The following is a 20,349-nucleotide window of genomic DNA, read 5'->3' as shown; positions in this document are numbered from 1 at the left end:
AGCATAACACAAATGTTGATGTTTCATGCCATCCAAAAATTTTCTTCCATCAACAAGACATACCCTAGCACTACTGTATACCTTTTCACCCTCCTTCATCAAGGGCTTCAATTTGTGGTGAACTCCATCCTTTGTTAGAGAGTATGTTTTTGCATGATCATCATGTATAGCATGCCTATCAAACTACCACTACCTTCCCAACAATAAATGGTAGACATCCATAGGAATGATGTCACAAAGAGCCTCGTCATGGTAACTCCCAATCTTGAACTATACCAAACATTGTCACTAACCAGGACCTTATGATCATCCTGCGCCCAAGCAATCTGATAGGGTTTGGGGTGTTTTTCCCTCTTGAGCTTTATCTTTGAGACCATCTCCTCTAACACCAAGTTGTTAGTGCTTCCACCATCTGCAATCACATGAAAACATTTATCCTCGCACTTGCACTTGGTACGAAACAAACTCCTCCTTTGTCCAGGTTCAGTCTCACCACTCATTAAGACCCTTTCATTAACTAGATCCTCTCCTCTTTCTACATCCTCTGAATGTGATGACTGTGCATCATCATCCACATGAGCAACCCTGGTTTGACCATCAATTCTACTATCTATCCTTCATTGGCATTGAGGGCATTTGAAGGCTTGATGACCTTCTTCATTACAATAAAAATAGGTACCATGGAAGCCTCCTCTTCCTGAACCTTGTCCATGTCCTCTACCTCTTCCTCTTTGATCTCCAAAGTTTTTATCACGGGAGTGGTTGAAACCCTTGTTCCTTTGATTTCGGCTAGTACCCACATCTTCATTTTTTTTGGTTCTCATTTCAGCCTCCAAATAACCTACTACTGCCCCTTACTCCTTGACTGTGCCCTGTTTTCCTTCCATCAAACTTTTTGTTTAGCTCCTCCTCAACTCACAAGGCAAACTAGTATGCCTCTTCAATGCTAGTCATTCTAACCAGACTTAACTCCTCTTGAATGCTAGGTCTTAACCCACTAAGATAATGAGCAACCTTCTCCTTGTTTGCTTCTACATGCCTCGCCCTAACAAGGACTCGATAAAATTCCTCTATGTATTCCTGGATAGATTTTCTTGCTTGCTTTAACTCTTGCATCTTTTTGAACAAATCAAGCTTGTAATCAATAGGAATGAACTGTTTTTTTAGTTTGTTCATTATGCAATCCCATCTTGTGATTTTCTCCTTTCCTCTTCTATTTCTTTCCAATTGAATCTCTTGCCACTAGATTTTGGCATGGCCTTTCATTTTGGCCTTCGCAAACTTAACCCTATCAGAATCTTCAATATCCTCATACTCAAAATATTCCTCTAGCTCATTGATCTAGTCGATCAACTCATTTGGGTTTAGATTTCCCAAAAACATGTCAACATCAATTTTAGTTCTTTTTCAAAGCTTGGAAATGGCCCTAAAAAGCCTCTCCTCCACCTAGTTTAGGACTTCTCCATCTCCTTCCCCTTCCTACCCAATATTTCCTTCTTCATTTTCTTCCTCACTTTTTCTACCTACGACAACATTCATCTCTCTACGGATCTCCTCCTGTAATGTCTGGACTTGTCTCTAGAGGGCTCTAACCTCAGGAGTAACAACTCCAACCCTTCCACCATACTCCTTTTGTAGAAGCATCTTCTTGTATCAAAACCCACAACCACACAGTCCTGGTGCAAACTATCTCATAGTCGGTGCTTTGTCTACACACTCAAGAAGACTTGCTCTGATACCACTTGATGAGGGCACAACCCAAGACAAAATCAACACAACAGGAAAAGGGAAATATTATTATCATAAGTGATATGCTATTGCATTCAGTACAATAAAAATAAACCAAAGACGTGCCCTATAGGCTTACAATGTTGTCTGATCTTGGAGAAAACCCTCCTCCATTACCTTCTCCCGAACTCCACCAAAAAAACTACCTTTATAATGCCAAAAATATCTTTAAGTAAAAAAAATTAGGTTTAGGGTTAGGAGTACATTTTAGAATATGCCATTTGGCATTCACTGCCAAAACAAAAAGTTCTAGAATATACGTCATAAGTCGGTGTAAAATTAGAAGAATCTAGAAATGGTAGTTTAGCTTCTGGGAGGCATAAATTTTGATCTGGGAATCTGATTGACGAACCATTTACATTTCTGGAAAGCTCTCCAAGCACTCTATAGCACTATGGATAGCTTTTCTTGTCCCCCATTTCTCGAGCTCGTATGAGGCCATTTAGTGCCTGAAATCTGACTTTGAAGTGCTCTTAGGAGGTCTTCAGGCAACTTAAAACTACAATAACTTTCAATTCGTAAAGCCTTTGACCTGATTCTTTTTTTGGAGTGCTTTAAATTACAAGTATAATCATCCCTCCAACTTACACCCTCTAACTTATTATAATTATGGCCCAATTACAAAATAATCTATTTTCTACATTGGCACGTATTCCAAGGTGTTTAAAAAATCTAACCCAGAAAACTAGTAGTGGAGCTATGAGAGTTGGAATCTTTATTTGACCTAATGGGTATCCAAAAATAAAAACACTCTAAACAGAAACTAACACTAAGCATATTTTTGGATGATACAAGATTGCCCTTACACCACTAGATGCTCCTGTATCACTTTGATACTCCTAAACTGCCGTTAGACTTATGTGGTAGATCTCTAAGTCCCTTACCTTTCTTCACAGTGGCTTTGGAATAATTCAAACATATACTCTGTATATTAGTTCAACTTTTCTGAGTGATATCTCCTCTTGCCATTAAATCTAGAGCTTCAATACTCCCATCATGTATACCTCTTAAAAAAAGGTGTTTCTTTGATTGTTCATTTAGCTGATGTTGTGTATTAAACTGGAAGTTGAACATGAATCGTGAAACATAGTCCTCCAAGGTTTCATCATCCTTTTGGGACATTTTGAAAATGTTATCCCCTTTCAAATCTCGACCCCTACAGTATTCTTTATACTTTGTTAGAAATAAATTGCTCATTGCAGGCCAATTTGCTGCAGTGTTGGCACCCAACCCCATGAACCATCTTAGAGAAACTTCATTTAAGGTGGATGAAAATAACTTTAGCTTGTGAACATCAGTTGTATAGTCATAACTTCTAGAAAGGATATCAAACTCAAAGAGAAAGGTTTTAGGGTCTTTAGTAATTAAGCCATAGAACTTTGGAAGTGCAATAGAAGGTATGTTCTTCAAGTTTTGATTACCTTGCTGATGAGGGATAGAAAAGTGAAATGTAAGTTGATGTTGAGTCATTTTGGGAGGAGGATTTGATAGTGGTAGTTGATAGATAGCAAGGCCAAGTGGATTATCTTGGTATTTAGGTTCAACAAAGAGATCATTCAAATGCAAGGATTCGTCAGAGGATGAGGGTATTTATTCTTGAGCAGTAGCAAATGGATTTTCAAAAGGTTCTTCTTCTTCATTCTCACTATGAGGTTCTTTAGGCTCAAGATTGAAAATGTCTTCCTGACTATTACAGGGAAGAAATATCCCAAGGAGGTCTCTTATTTTATGCATGCAAAACAATGCAGAATTCAAACTAACAACCTGACTTTAAGGTTGAACTAGATTAACACCTCCTTGGTAATGGTGACAAAAATGTCCAGTCAACTTATTACTTTAATAACAAAGGATTGGACATCCTTTTACAGTGATTTCATGGTCAGACAACATCACATGTTTACTTAAAATAATACACTGACTTCATTTAATTTGTCAACTCGGGAGCATAAACTTGAAAGGATGATTGTAAAGTCTATGCTCTAATTCTCCTTCAAGTCATTACAACTAATGCAAAGGAAATGTTGAAGGAATTCTATGCTTGCAATTGAAACAAAAACTTAACTTAAAGCTCAAAAGTAATGCTGCAACAATAAACCTATCTATTCACGTATGTTACAAGAACAATTCATTGATTTTGTTATCAATGGCTATAGAAGCAACACAATTCTATCTTGCAAGGAAACAAATAACGAAATGAAATCTATTCTACTAGAACAATTCACTCACCAAGTGGCCCCCCTTGGATGAGTGAATAGAAAAGATAATCAAGATAAGAGAAATAGACTTGAACTGCTCATTTTATTCATTCATGGTGAAGGAATTACACTTGACTAAAAACTAAATCACATTGGATTGCTATGAAAATAAACCTGACTTCTATCTTTTTCAAAAAAATGCCCACAAAGCTACAACAGTCGTTATTTAAAGGAAACTACAACTACTTCCTAACTCTATGATCACTCCATTAATGAGGATCAATTACAAACTCATAAAGTTTGAAACAGAATCACCATTAACCATGAATAAATCCTCCAGGAATATAGCAAGTTGTGGAAGTTACATTCGTGCATTATTCCAATATAAAGCATATAATGACTTGCTCCACTCATAATGATTCAACAATCTGGTTGGTTCTGACTTTAACGCTGAGGTATTGACTCTTGAATATCCACAATAAGTACCTGAAAAACATTCAATGTGCACACCACTTCCACATACATATATTTATTTTATCATCAATATTAGAAAAGGTGTAAGTTCAAATTATGACTCTTGCAAATCCTCTAGCTATAGGAGGAAAACTACCCAAGACATAGCATAAATTAGGAAACATTTATCAGCATGCAACATCACTTCATTATACCATTTTTGTCCATAGATTCAAACAATTATAGCATATTTGAAATATTCATACTTCTACTTAATGTCTCATCATATATAGAGCATATACATGAAAACATAAGTTTATTTGCTTAAAACCATAAAGTCATTACTATTTCTGCAAGATAACTACTTAAAAACAAGATAAAAGATCTTAAAACAATGGCCTTTTAGAGGCCCATCAAAGCACACCAAAACACTTTATCCTCTTTATTCATCATATAAACCTATCTCTACATTAAAACATCCTTTAAATACTCCTTATGTTGTGTTGAATGCCAATCCAAATTAAAACTCTTCCATTTCTATATCCTTCCTAAAGTTCCCTCTACACTTTCCATATAATCTACCATGCTTTCCCCTCATCTAGCTCCCAAAATATCCTAGAGTTCCTGATAATGTTGAAATTTAGATTAAATAGGATATCCATTCCAAGAATCATCTGAAGCTTTTGCCTTCTTCCCATTCCCCACCATCCAAGAAATGTGATCAATAATCACATGCATGTAAGACATCATAAAATTCCAAATGATTGACCCAACCAATGGATTTCTGATAGCTCAAAATTCTCTTAGCCTCATCCAAATCCAAATACCTAGCTCTTAATTTTTTTTCCCATAATTGATCTAAGAAATTATAAAGACTCTATATGAGCTTAGCACCAAAAGCCTCATTCATCATATTTTGATCCCTTAACATATACCTCATTGATATTTTTCTTTGCAATTTTTTCCCTTGCCAATAAGGGTAGATTATCTTCCTCACTTGCATCATTCTAAAAAAATTCCTCATTTTTTGTTCAATCACTTTGATTGCCTTTTTTGGAATCCTCATACATGTCATCAAAAAATAGGGACTATTGAGACTATAGATTTCAACATGAGAATACATCTCACTAAAGTCAACCATCATCACTTCCATCCATCTATTTTCATCAAACAATTATCCACTAACCCTTTCTAAAAAAATTCTTGTTCCTTGAAATAAGGGAATTCCCAAATACTTACTTCACAATGAACCTTCTTGGATATTAAGAATCATGCAAATAGCAAATTGTTTCCTCTAGGGGTGTTAGAAATAAGAGATCTTTGACTTTTTCCAATTAATCTTTTGTCTAGAGACCCATCCATACAAATCCAAGGTCTCTCTCATAACTCTTGCTTTTCTTTCTAAAGCTTCACCTACTAAAAATGTGTCATATACAAAAATTGTAGATGAGACATAACATCAGTGCCTTCCGCCACTTTCACCCCTTTCCACAAACCTTCCCTTCTCTTTCTGACTATCAACCTTCCCATTGCCTCAACCATGATTATAAAAAAATGGGGGAGAGAGGATCCCCTTGATGAATACCTTTATAAACCTCAAAAAAAAAGCTACACATTCCCATTCACCAACACTAAAAATTGAGGGGTAATTATGCAACTTTTCACACAATCAACCCACTTTTGATCAAATATAAATCCACTAAAAACCTTCAGCAAAAAGGCTTAATTGACCTGATCATAGGCCCTCTTAATGTTGAGTTTCACCATCATTTTTTCTAGCTTTCTATCACTAATTGAGCCAATCATCTTATGCACTATTATCACTCCTTCATAAATGATATTCCTAGAGAAAAACCACTTTGTTTATCATAAATGACTAAATCCAAAACCTTCTTTGATATATTTTCCATAACTTTTGAAATAATTTTATACATTGTGTTGCATAGAGAAATGAGACAAAATTCCTAAAAGGTAGACACTTCATCTTTTTTTTGGAATTGGGCTATAAAAGTGTTTTTGAGATCTTTTAAAACAAAACCACCCAAATGAGATTCCTCCACCACTTCCCAAATTTCTATGCTTAAGACATCCCAAAAGGTTTGAAAGAACAAAGATGGAAAACCATCTAGCCTTGGGGGTTATCCTTGTCCAAACCCCATAAAAACTTTTTAATTTCCTCCATTGAAACCTTAGAAATCAACATCTTCTTTTGATCTTGAGAAATACACCTTAGCATCATTCTCATTACTATGTCCACCCTAGGAGTGTTTAAAACTAACTTTTGGCCTCTCCTCTTTAAAAAATAAAAAAATAAAAAAAAATCACTATTGATCTCCTCTAACTCCCTTAATTCTCTGCCCATCTCATCCTAAATAGAGAAAATTTTATTATAAACTCCTCTCATCTTAACTAAATTATGAAAAAACTTAGTGTTACGGTCCCCATCATTCAACCAAGCTCCTCTAGATGTTTGCCTCCAAAAAAATCCTCCCTAGCCAATACCTCTACATACTCTTTACTTAAAGAATTTTCCTATTCAAAATCAACCTCCCTTGTGTCATGTAGAATATCATTTAAATTCTTTAAAGATTCCTCTAGTTTTAACTTCTTATTAAAGATATTTTGGAAGTGCTCCCTATTCCAGACCTTTAGCTTTTCCTTTACAAACTATCAGTTTTTGAAGAAAATAAATGTTGTTTTACCTTCTAACATTGGAGTTAACATCCATAATTGCTTTACCACATCCTTAAAACCTTCACCTCTCAACCACATCACCTCAAACTTGAAGGGACATATGTCCAGGGAATAATCCTCTTGTAAACGTGTTGCTTGTTGCCTTGTATATCCAGTTTATGATTTATGGGTCAAGTTTTCAATCAAATTAATGTGGCTCAAGTTTTGATCAAAATAAATAGTTAAAATTATTTTTTTGGAATAGTTTTAATTATTTAATTCTTCTTCTCATTCTTACCTTCGAAATGAGCCCACCCACGTTGAAAACAAACTTATTTGCCAAAGTTATGCACGTTCTTGCTCAAAAAGTTATAATTCCTAACCAAAAAGCTTCCAAAATACATAAAAATGCTCAAAAGATTAAAAATTATAATTTTCAAAGTTAGAAATGTTCAAAATTTGAGCACTCATGTTCTCAATGCTTAAAAATGAGCATTCATAACTCATTCTTTCAATTTGCTTGAAAAAGTCAAATTGGTAACCCAAGTGCTCATTAAAGTCAAACTCAAAACTAATGAAAGGTTGTTTGTGCTAAATAGTCAAGAAAACACAACTTAATGATTTAAAATGCATCAAAGTTGAGCATTTCTAACTCACTTTTCTAAAATGTTCAAAAAAGTCAAAGACACAACTATTGATGCTTGAAATGGTCAAACTCATAACCTTTAAAAGTTTTTAATGCTTAAAACTTGAGCATTCACAACGAGTTTTATAAAATGTTTGAAAAAGCCAAAATGAAAACCTCTGATAGGTTGTGTATGCTAGAAAATTGAGACATAACCAAGATATGTTTTAAATGCTTCAATTCAGAGCATTCCTAACTGGGCATTTCAAGAAACGGTTACTAACACCTCTTGGTTGTATGTGAACTATAATTCTTTAGAGTGATGTTGTAGATATGTATGGGAAGGCAATAAAATGTTTAATCAAATGAAGAAAGTGCAAACAAAACTCTCATGACCACCCAAGATGTCCATTCATGCTATGGAGATATGGAGATGATGGCACCATTTGTTAGCATGCAATAAGAATGTTCAATGGATGACTTAAGGATGTGTTATATAAATTCATTCAAATATTTCAATTGCAATAACAAGTCATCCTTCATAAACCTTCTCCTCAAGAAATGAGAATGGAGATGGGAACATGTAAACTCACCAAACATTCCTAACCATAATAAAGCGGTATGCATTAGACATGCCTGTCAAATTGCCTTGGCAAATTGCCCACTAGAAGTCATTGCTAATAATTATTAGCGCTCAACCCGCACATTCGAACCACCCCTATCTTAAGGCTTGTGCAAGATGCTCCATAAGTCTAGCAGATCACTAAAATATCAGATGGCTTAAACATCACACACTAAGGCTTGATTCATAAGCTACTAGTGGTAAATAGTCAAAGTTGATTTATTTTTCAAAGGTTAATTTCTTCCTTAGTATGTGATGTTTAAGGCTGGTCCTAAAATATCGATAGGGTAAACATCACACACTAAGCTTCATTCCAAGACTAAAAGTTCTAAATACTCAAAATTAACTTATTTTTTTGAACTTAATTTTCTCCTTAATATGATGTTTAAGAATGACCTTAAAATACACAACAAAATAAATTAATGAGCACGATTGGCAACAAGCATGCATGCAAGCCACACTCACAAAAAGATGAAAGCAATCGGTGAGTTCAATCGAGATCATCATGGAAAGCTTGAACTTCATTATGTAATTGCATTACTTGCTGCACACATTTCGTGTGACATGTCGATAAAGTATTGTATGGAGTCTCGGCACAGCTAGCGAACTGCTGTTTGGTAGAATGTCTCACAACAATTACCATCTTCAAGAAATGCAAAGTGGGAAGTAACATGATTACGTAGAAACTGAACAATTGCAAATGATCGGAATCGAAGCCTTAAAAGATCACAGAATGAAAGATGTTGAAATTATAGAAATTGGAATTAATATGTCAATAATTCACATACTCCATAGCCAGACAAAACACTCCAACTGTTTGACAAAATGCCTCAAATAGATGCTGCTACCTCTGCATTACAAATATAGAGTAGAATAACTGGACATGAATCCACGTTGTTTAGTGGTATGCCATGGGTGTACAACTTATTATCCAACCAGCCGTTGTCTGACATTGATAGCAAGGAAGCATGCAAAATATTTTACATAATGCCTCAAAGTGGTGTTATCCCAGGCCACATTGAAGAGACGTGTGACACATGAGTAATTATGCCACAATTTGATAAGATTCCCGCATCTGGCTAATTTAAACCCCTCAAGATATAGCATTGCTCCCTCCTCCAGCTGAGGGAACTCCTTCAAAGCATTGAAGTCTGCAATGCGTAGGAAGCGGAGGCGTGGAAATCCTATCGACACTCCGAACGCCTTTGCAAATTCTTTGCACCCTTCATTACTAGTCAATTCTAATTTGACGAGATCGGGCTCGGGCATTCTTTCGAATTCTGGAAAGTCACTGTATTCACAAAAACCGAACAGCAAATCCCTTATACTTACCAAATCGCTTATCCAACTAGGCACTGCAAAGTGATGCAACATAAGTTTTTCCAGATGTTTCATACCTCTCATTGTCTCCGGAAACTGCAGAATCTCCTGTTCAAATCTGTAGGGAAACAATTTCAGATTACGTTAGTTCACCAGCTGTGCAACGATCTCCACCTCCATGTCATTCTTAACGTGTAAACTTACTTTCCAAAGATGAGTCAACATTGATCGCAGTGTTCTCAGAGAGACCATTTTTAATATTACCCTCGGCCCGAAAGAAACATTCGAGACCTCTAAATGCTAAAGACGTTCTAGTTCTGTTATCTGGGAGGCGCAAACATACATCTCAATTTTCTATTCTTGGCATTGCAAGAAACAGAGTCCTTTCGGATTTCTGACACACTCGGGGAGCTCCTTAATCATTGTACCCCATAAATTCAGGACTTTGAGAAGTATCATCTTTCCAACACATGCAGGCAATGCAGAGATCCTTGTGCACCTCAGGTCCAGAACACGCAGTCCCCTCATGTCATTAAACATATTTTCCGGAGAGATCCTGCGTGAGAGAGCACGATTGTCAATATCTTTTTTGGCTAGTAAAATCCGACACCATGCAGTGCCAGCAATCGTAGGTGTAGCTTCCCCAACAGAAAAAGCACATCTATTTTCTCTAGATACGTGTATTGCCAGATCATGCAATAAATCATGAACTTTGCAATGTGTGTTTGAGAACTCATGAGAGCTTGTGTCTTGCCATAGTTCAACCAAACACAGCTGGGCATGCTGCTCTAACCAATTCCACGCCATATCCAGTTGGTCATCTCCTGCTGGGATGAAACCATCAGCGATCCATAGATATACCAGGTAGTCAGGCTCTATCTCCTCATCTTCTTGGGAAGAAAGAGAGATAAGCATTCAGGCTCTATCTTGAACATTCTATTATAATTGATTCTAAAATAGCATTACAAATATTAATCATTTTTTGATATTATAACATTTGGGGAAAACATAAATTATTAATATACTTACAAAATATTTAATTTAGAAGTTTAAAATATATTTTTTCAAATAATTATAAAATGAGATTTACCTGTACTACTACTTGTGACCACTTGTCTATCTTTCCAATTCCATCTATTCTTGAGTAAAGCCATGAAACAAATATAAGGTTATTTTCCTGAAATATAAACCAAACATGTTTTTAATACTTGATCATAAATATATATTTTATTATATTTGATCATAAATTAAACATATTTTTATGTTATTAAACAAGGGACGTGATGTGTCACAGTTCCTGCCATATGCTACAAAGGAGCTTGGAGTAGATTTTTATTAGTTTGATACGAATTTATGTCAGCTTGGAGTACGCCATAAAATTGTGAAAACAGTTTCATGAGGAAAAAGATATCATGCAAAATAGTAGAAGTTAATTGCTGTTACAAGAACACTATATTTTAGATTAATAATTAATGTCAAATCAAATTTATATTTTATACAAGGATCTTCTGTTACACTCAAAAATCTGCTCTCATATAACTGATTCCTCATTTAAGTGCTGATGTGTGCTTTTATGATCTATCTGCTGGTGCATATGATGGTTTTTTTCCACTCAAAATTCTCCTGATTGTACAAGAATTTGAATTGGTTTCGCCTATGTTTTCTCAAAGGTAATGATACAGATTCCAAAGATAATTAGCTAGTAGCTAGAGACGACTGTTTTTTCTAATATATTTTAATAACTTTTTAATTGTAAAACTGCAGGAAACATATATTAACTAACTGTAGAAAACATAATATTGCTGTTATATTAACTAACTGTAGACTTAATAATAAAAGTGCATGCAACACATATTAACTAACTGTAGAAAACATTGAAGACTGTCAAATTTTGAAGTGAGAAGAAGTATGTGTATAGAAGGTTGTTAAATTTATGTGCAATAGAATTTGACAGCAGATAAATACATCAGCATTGTGCCAATTCCATGACAAGCCATGACTTGATTGAGTTTATCGTAGACAAAGTTCAAAATGAGGTTCATATTTCTGTCCACTTTCATATTGTTTTTTATTTCCTGATGAGCTGGAAAACGCATCAAAGAGCGACTCTCCTCAAGAAAACACTGCAACGTAATAAACTCCTTATATAATGCTCTAATGAAACATGGAAAATAGATCTGTGCACAGGCATTAACTGCTCCATTTCTTTATCAAGAAATCAAAATGTCATAGTAAAATTTCTAAAGCTATCTTTACATCTAATCAGAGCACATTAAGTAAAATAAACTCAGCATTGTGCAACATACTCCAGAATTAAACTTAGAATATCCACCACTCAATTTTATGTTTACTGTATAAAGGATTTATTGTAAAATGGAAGAAAGATTGAAATAGATACCAAGAATACAAAATAAAGCGGCTATTCTTCTCTGTATAAACCCTACATAATAACATTAAGGCAGAAATATTGAAGTCAGCGAAAGCGGCATTTCTCTCTGAAAAGGCTCTTAGAGATAATTACTTTTTTTCAGCGGCCATAAAAAACGAATCGCTGCTGAAATTATTGAACTAGGTTCAAGATAAACTTTCCTATCTACAGTTGACTCTCAAAAATTTAAAAATCCATGCAATAAAAGCATTTTCCCAGGTACAACAAATCAAATCGCTGCAGAAAAGCTCGAGGCCAGCAGGATACGAATTCCCCATTTGTAATTAAGTCTTTCCACTTAAAATAATATAACAAATAGACGTTTTGTTTGCAGCAGAAAATCAAATCGCTATTACTCGATCAGTACGTATCTTGAAAAGGCAATGTACCCTACCGTCAGATACACTGTAATCTTTCTTTAAGGTATATATAGTTTTTGGCCTTAAATTGAATAAAGACTATCGACTGGCTTATGATATGTCTGCTAATAAGAAAGTCCATAGAGTACCGTATCAAAATTAAGTTCGATATATTAAGCTAAGTCTGTATACTTGCCCACAAAAAATTTTTGGTAGCCTATTTCTAGAGAAATATTGATATCTAGCTCCAGATTATTCATTACTTATAACTTCTATGGTTGTTATTTGGGATATGCTACAATTGATTAGGGGTTTTCCACCACTACGCCAGTTTCGATTCTCAGCAACAAAAAGAGGTTTAACTAATCTCTTTTTCAGTATTTATTAAATTTTTTTTGTAATAGCCTATCCGTAAAAAGTGATTCAATTCCAAAGTTTTGCCAACATTTAAAGGCAGCCCATTGCAGCAATTAAACAACGATTGACAGGGCAAACTCTAAGGTGAGCCCTGTTTATAAATTTTAACTACAGTCAATGAAAAACGTTATAAATCCTCAACGAAGATTGAACAAGAAAAAGAAATCATCCATGCATATTGCCAAATTTTATCCATGCATATCGTCAAAAACTTTACCTGTTACTGTAGCTGCTCGCACAGAGGTCAGCCTTCTTCTAGCAGAAACTCTGAACTAACTTCTTACCGGGTTTGCAGTAATAAGTACGTTTCCATGTGGAATTTGAACCCGGGATCTTGCGAAGATTTTCAACTACCAAAAGAAAGATTTAACTTGGCTTACTATATCAAAACTATGACAATAAAAAATTACAAAACCTTAGCACAATAGAAAAATGAAACAGACCAAAATCTGTTTGCATCCAACTATTTCTGCATTCTACTTGCAAAAATCAAATGTTAAATCAAAACAAAGGTAACAAATTAAGGGTTGAAAAAAGTGAAACTAACAGACAAGAGATCAAGAATTGGTGCGCTAGCCAGTCCCTCTCCTTGCGTTGTCTGAGTGTAGAGAAATAGAGATCTTTGCAAATGTAAAAAGTGGACTAGGTCGATGAAAGATAGAGATAAAGGTGAGCATTTATGAGCAATTAATTAATTCTGAACAACTAACATAAATGAAAGTCACACAGATATGCATTGGATATTTTCAGCGGCAATTTGTTGTAACAATTTTCACTCGGTTTGGAAAAATTAAAATTTTCCTTGTCTAAATTGAGTGCAGCCAATGAAATGTGAGATAAACACTATTAATAAATATTTGGAAAATAAGGGCGGGGGCCCTAGTTTGGTTGGCTAAATCTTTCTTGTCTGTTGCAGAGGGTTGGTCACGGGTTCTAGTCTCCTCCGTCCTTGTGGTACCAGTGGGCGTGTTGTGCCAGCGCTACCGGTCACGCTAAAAAGTTTATCCGGTGCACTGCAGTTTATAGGGGGAGCCGTGCTGCACCCGATTCCTGCAGTCTAATCAAAATTTTTAAAAAAAAAATTGAAAAAAAATTACCGAAAATAAACATTAAAATAGGCCTGAGAAATGAAAAAATACATTGACCCCATTGGTGAAATTAATAAGACTAATAGCACCTGCATTAGTATTCATAGAGCAGGAACTAATAATAAAATTCAAATATATTATAGAAATAAATATCAGTTCAAAAGGATTGTCAAGATTTAAAAAAACAAACTTGACATTATAGCTATAAGGTTACAATAATCTGAATACATAATTAATAAAAAATATAGATATAATAATGAATACTAAATATTAAAAAAATAATAAAAAAGTTAGAAGAGTTGTGACTGATCACACGTTTGTCAAGAAAAACATCAATCCTTGACTATTAGGATGTCAAGTTGATCAAGATACCCTATAGAATGAAATCACCCAGTAGTTCCATTATTAGTTCCTCTATGTTGTTGCATTCATTAGATGCCATAGGATGCAATAGTAACTTTTAAATATCTAATCAGAGTCAAGAATTTTTACAACATATGTCTACAAACTATAGTTTTAAATTTTTCATTTATTTAAATGATTTAAACAAAATAATTTATCTCTTCTTTGATTGGCTTGGAACAATAACAGGAAGGAGTAAAATTAATTTTCTTTTAATACATTACTTTTAATACATTAATTATAGCTTATGTCATCTTTTTTAGAAATCTTTTTTTAAATGTATTAATTATAGCTTATGTCATCTTTTATACAAATCTTCTTTTACCATAAAAAATCATTTTTAGAACTATTTTAAACATAAAGATCAAATAGTAATTATATCAGTGACATAACATATTGACTATTTTCTTTATATAAGAAATAAAACTTAAATCTTAATATTTTTTAATATAGTTTTATTTTATTTTTAGTATTTTATATTATTATGTTCAATTTTCTATTTTATTTTTCCAATTATTGATTGTGAACTAGAATATTTATATAAATATTTAATCACAATAATTTAATATAAATATATTAGATTTTATTTTATTCATAATTATTTATTGATTAAAGGTTATTTAAGAACATTATAAAAACTTTAGGAAATAAGCTTTTACATTCTAAAAAATTACGATAAAATTTTAGCAATTTTTTACAAGTGAAATTATATTTGTAAATTTTAAACAATATAAAGACCAACAATTCAAATATTTTGTTATGAATATTTTTCTCTGCATTATTTTCTTTTAACTTGTTTATCTTTTATATTTGATTTTCTATTTAATGCAAATAAGCTATTTTTACACTATTCAAACCATAGCAAGTCACTCACATCAAGATTCATCAGCATAAACCGTCTCATGTAATTATCAATGTTTGAATGAAAACATTGCTACTTTAAAATTTAAATGACAGGAACTATGACGCTTGCGTCACTTGTTCATATATGTTCTCTGTAACAAGTTTTTTTCCCAGCCAGTTGGCATTAGATTGAAGCGTACTAAATTATACAAAACCAGACTCCAAAGAATCACTAATTCGATCTATCATTCGAAACATATTAACCATAGTTTTAAGCCAAAAATGCAGTGTAAAACATATTCACCAAGTGATTCTTGTGGGAACTAGCGCATCTGGGGAAGTTTTCTATATTCATGCCTGTCAGTCGGCATTGCAAGCATTCAATCTTCTGCAACTCCATCACGCACTGCAACGAATTTTCATTTCTAAGACACCATTGCTACGATAAATTTAGAAGTGCCAAAAGTATCCCAAAATTCATATAACTCAAAATTTACGTTACACACCAGATGACTGACTACCAGATAACCGAATATTTGCTCATGCTTTGCACGCTGGAGAATGTTAATGAACCTGAAAATATAATATTCATATAATACTCACACGCATTTTGTGACTCTGATTAATGTTAATGAACCTGAAAATATAATACTCACACGCATTCTGTGACTCTGATTATTTTACACGCAGCTTACGTGACCGTAATTACCTTCATCACTAACTTTTTTAAAAATTGAGTAATTATGTGACATGAATATGCGTTGTTTAGTGGTATGCCTTGGGTGTACAACTTATTATCCAACAAGCGGTTGTCTGACATTGATAGCAAGGAAGCACGCAAAACATTTTACATAATGCCTCAAAGTGGTGTTGTCCCAAGCCACATTGAAGAGACGTGTGACACATGTTTGATAAGATTTCCACAGCCATCATAGAAAACTAAAGCTCTCTCCATTTTGCAATGAGCTCGCAACATCATAATAATGCTTCATAGGAATATGGACTCGCAACATCAGGATAACAAGGGTGCCAATATAGGAAGATGAAGCCGCTCAAGAAGACTCAACACAAAGTACAGATGCTCGAAGCCAAGAAATCACCAAATCTTTTTCAATAACTTATTCCAAATACGAGGACAATAATATCCTTGCTGGGGAAGAAAGTTTATGTTCAAATGCATTTTAAACATGGTGGTCCAGTTGAAGATGAGAGTTAGGGCAGATCACATGGCTTGAGGAGAAACACATCTGATTTTATTTCAGTGATAATGCCAAACATTACTCCTCCATAGGTTCCACCTATTGTGATTCCCAAAGAAATGTCTTCAAGTCACTGCCAAATTTCCTTGCAATACGTAATCACTTTCAGTGGCCCCCAGGTATGTATATTGAAGCATCGTATGCAATGTTCTGATCGACATGAGGAACATGGAAAATATGGGCATCCACTGAAGTATCAAAGATTTTCATGGTTTAAATGGGTGTGATGTGCTAAAGATTAATCAATACATGTCAACCGGTTCATAAGATGCTTGCAGTTTTGAATGCAATTGTGGAATTAGAGACGATGTGAGTTTATCGGGAAGTCCTGGTGCTTCATCCTTGTGAGCATCACCTAGATCCAATAAGTGCTAAGTGTTCTATTTATTCTCATGAGAGATGGATTCATGTTGAATCACTACTCATGAAACATGGGTCAATGACTTTGACTCAAAATGACACAGTTAAATCTTGTGGAAATTATCTCCTACTTATCAATTGATGAGCTTAAGGGGCTTTCAAATGAATGGTTCATAAGGCACAACACTTGGTGAAGGTTTTGCAAATGGGGTTGCAAGCTTTGAGTTTAACCATGGAGGAAACTCTATAGTTAAGCACACTTAGGCTGGAGTACTGGGATGGGTGACCTCTCGAGAAGTCCTGGTGCTTCACCCTTGTGAGCATCACCTAGATCCAATGAGTGCTAAGTGTTCTATTTATTCTCATGAGAGATGTATTCATGTCCAATCACTACTCATGAAACATGGGTCAATGACTTTGACTCAAAATGACACAGTTAAATCTTGATAGCAATATCACAATTATATATACCTCAAAGTTCACATTATTTGTGAGAATGTTTGGCAAATATGAAAGTAATACAAATGAAGCGAAAAAGATGATAGGTTATCTCAGTGAAGTCAATCATAGGTTAATGTCTTGGTTTCCAAGTTATGATTTTCTAAATCATGATTTTTGTCACTTTTGGTCAAAGTTAAGAATTTGAACACTTTTGTGTGAAATTTGTAAAGTTCGTAACCTTGTATCAATTGCACAAAAATGAGCTAGTTACTAATCCGAAGTTGGTTACTTATCAAAATGATACCTATAAATACAAGGCAATTTGTAATGTAAAGGAGGGGAAACTTTTTGGAAAGAGGAAACTCTAGACAAATTTTCTGAGAAACTTTTACTGAATCTTAGCTTCATATTATGTGTAAGAGTTTTTGAACTTGTATATTCTCAAAAGATAATGAAGAATGTGTTTGTTCATATGTTCAAATTGTTCTTCTAAATTATAATCACTTGTTATCATATGTGATTCTAGCGATTCTTTATGCATTCATGTGGATCATTTGATTTGGTGCAAAGTATGCATTCATTTCATGGTATCTTGATTTGGATGTACTCACATAGCCTATCGCTTCGTATGTTAGGATTTGTTATCTTTCCTTGACCATGATTACATCTATATTCTCATAACCCCCTTGTAAATTGTTGTCTTTTGTGATTCTTAGTCAATAATCATATGCCTATTGTTGAGGTTTATATTTGTACTTTCTTTTAGTTTTATTTTCTCTCCTTTCATACTTTCAAGTGAAAAGTACACAAAAATTGCAAATACACCCATCATATGAGGGAGTTTCCCCTCTCAAATGAAAAGGAAGATTGCAATTTAATAGTGATCAGTTGTAGTCCCTCCAACTATTAGCACAATTCTCACTAGTCATAACGCGAACATGGTTAGTTTTAGAGAGAATCTCACAATGACAAATTTGTTTACCAAAAAATGTAAGCCTATTGGGTAGTGATCTAAACCGTGGATAGGCACAATTTCAACCTTACAAGTCCAACAATAACTAGCCCAATTCCCAGCTAGAAGAAAATGATCTAGTTTCTCAGAACTATATTCACAAACCCTGCCCTCTTATTAGTCCAGGTAAACTCACCTCACTTAAAATGAATATCAATTGAACCATTATCCATCACAAAGATATTAAAATATTGTTAACTAGAACTTATCCAAGCTCTGCCCTCAACCTTTTCTCTCGAGTTTGAAATTGTATTGAAATCCCCCTAGCACACAGATTTTTTCGTCCATTACATCCATCAAACTTGATAAAGTCATCAATACCTCTTTTTTTGATCTATTCAACAAATTAAACATCAAACCCAATTATTTTGAACACACCCTCATCCACTTCAAATTATGATCTTATTGAATGAACTCCACATTCACCTATTCTCTTTCCATAGTACACCCAAGCCCCTTGAAGCCCCTTGAGCCTCCCTCCAAATGAATTTCCATCCACTAAAATGTCTATCCAAACTCAAAAGATCCTCCTTTTTTACCTTTGTTTCTTGTAGGAGAACAATATCAAATCTCACTTGATCAAAACTCTACTTGATCAAGTGAATCTTGTTAAGGGCATTGCAATCCCTGAAATTCCATGATAGTAACTTCATTGCCCTTGGGAAGAGACATAGCCTCTCTCCGATCTCAGTTTATATTGACCCCCCACACTACCTATACATGCAACAATAGAATTTTCTTAGACTTTCATCCTCTCTTTTTCTTTTCACCCACCTCCACTTTAGGATCCTCTACATCCATTTATATCAAAGTTCTTTTCACACACAACACAACATCATCCTCCAAGACTAAAAAATCCTCATTAGGGTTGCCCTCTATCTCAAATTCCAAATTGGATTCCATTATAGTCTAACTCAAATCCCCAATTGATTCAAATGAGCTATCTAAATTTTAATAGGAGAGATTTGTGTATCCCACACTCCACCTCCCTCAACATCACTTGCAATCAAGAGGTTTATCTTCTTAGACTCAAAACACCCTTCATTTCCACCTTGATCATCCTTATTTATCATTTCCAACCTACTAGACCATTGTTCCCCTTTAAAGACTTTGCCCTATTTTCTTGTGATCTAATAAATAGACTATGAGCCAACCTTTTGATGCAATAGAGCTTGGTGGAATAGTCCCTTTGGTGAGTAACTAGTCCTTAGATCTCGTTCATTGAAGATATGCCAAAAAAAGTGTCCTTTATCCTACCCAAATGTGTTTAAGCACTAATCATAAGTGCTCAATTAAGATGTTAGGCTATCACAACCAACCCACTATACAAGGAAATCCTAATCACAAGGAAGATCCTTCAATCTAGAGAACTTATCCCAAATTGCCCAAAATGCACAAATTGACAACTTCTTGACACAAGACCTCGAAATGCAAAGTAAGACCAGGTAAGACTGAAGGATGGACTTGTAGTCTATTTAGGTCTAACATGAGGTGGAATTATGGTTAAAACCAAACTATGCAACATTTATCATGTGGTTGGTTCACAAATCCACCATATTAGGCTTGTAGCTCCCTTTTTCATGAAAATTTGACTTAACTTCAACAATCTCCACATAACCCTATGGTTAAATCACACAATAAAGTACCATTTTGAGGTTTAATAGACATACCCAAACACCAAGACATGAAGATACAAACAAAGTAGGGTTTTCCCAATTTCTTCCCTAAGTAATTAGCCCTATTAGGTCTCCAAATAGAAAGGAGATACACTTTGCAAAGCACCAAAATTCAAACCAATGATTGGAACATGAAGGGGCAAGAATAAATATATACCAAACCCAATTTAAAGACCTGGTGTCACTTTTGGAGTGAGTTATGGGAGATGTTGACCAATGTTATAAGCATGCACATGGATCTTGCATGCCTAGGGCATCAATTTCCTATTGGCCACCCACACATACAAGTCTAAGACGAAGAACATCTTAAATTAAATAATCCACACTTGGATTTCACTAGAGGCCATCAAATTCCCATGGTGAAATCCTAAGATATGGCAAATTATTT

At 34.5% G+C, this 20,349-nt stretch overlaps 1 protein-coding gene and 1 long non-coding RNA gene across 2 annotated transcripts; both read right to left on the bottom strand.

The window, feature by feature from the left end:
- Positions 1-9,080: 9,080 nt before the first annotated feature.
- LOC149566049 (uncharacterized) lies at positions 9,081-13,528 on the bottom strand. The gene is made up of 6 exons (XM_089817336.1): positions 13,428-13,528; positions 13,098-13,230; positions 10,767-10,853; positions 9,881-10,563; positions 9,754-9,794; positions 9,081-9,647 (listed from the first exon to the last, which is right to left on the bottom strand). Exons 3-4 carry the CDS (start codon positions 10,828-10,830, stop codon positions 10,031-10,033), a joined length of 597 nt encoding a protein of 198 aa, XP_089673462.1. The 5' UTR covers positions 10,831-10,853; positions 13,098-13,230; positions 13,428-13,528; the 3' UTR covers positions 9,081-9,647; positions 9,754-9,794; positions 9,881-10,030.
- Positions 13,529-13,591: 63 nt separating this feature from the next.
- Positions 13,592-15,641, bottom strand: LOC149566048 (uncharacterized). The gene is made up of 2 exons (XR_016361525.1): positions 15,518-15,641; positions 13,592-13,937 (listed from the first exon to the last, which is right to left on the bottom strand). It is a non-coding gene; the product is annotated as an uncharacterized LOC149566048 (long non-coding RNA).
- Positions 15,642-20,349: the final 4,708 nt, after the last annotated feature.

Source organism: Cupressus sempervirens, chromosome 3, assembly GCF_028749045.1.
Source record: "Cupressus sempervirens isolate cs-2001-9-10 chromosome 3, ASM2874904v1, whole genome shotgun sequence".
Taxonomy (NCBI): Eukaryota; Viridiplantae; Streptophyta; class Pinopsida; order Cupressales; family Cupressaceae; genus Cupressus; species Cupressus sempervirens.
Note: the sequence above shows the minus strand (reverse complement) of the source record. Positions and strands in the feature narration are given on the sequence as shown.

What these genes read in the sequence shown, in the direction of transcription:
- LOC149566049 (XM_089817336.1), bottom strand. Translation starts at nt 10,830, where the DNA reads ATGGCTTTACTCAAGAATAGATGGAATTGGAAAGATAGACAAGTGGTC. An exon ending in GGTCACAAGTAGTAGTACAG is followed by an intron (nt 10,564 to 10,766) that starts GTAAATCTCATT and finishes CTTCCCAAGAAG; the next exon opens with ATGAGGAGATAGAGCCTGAC.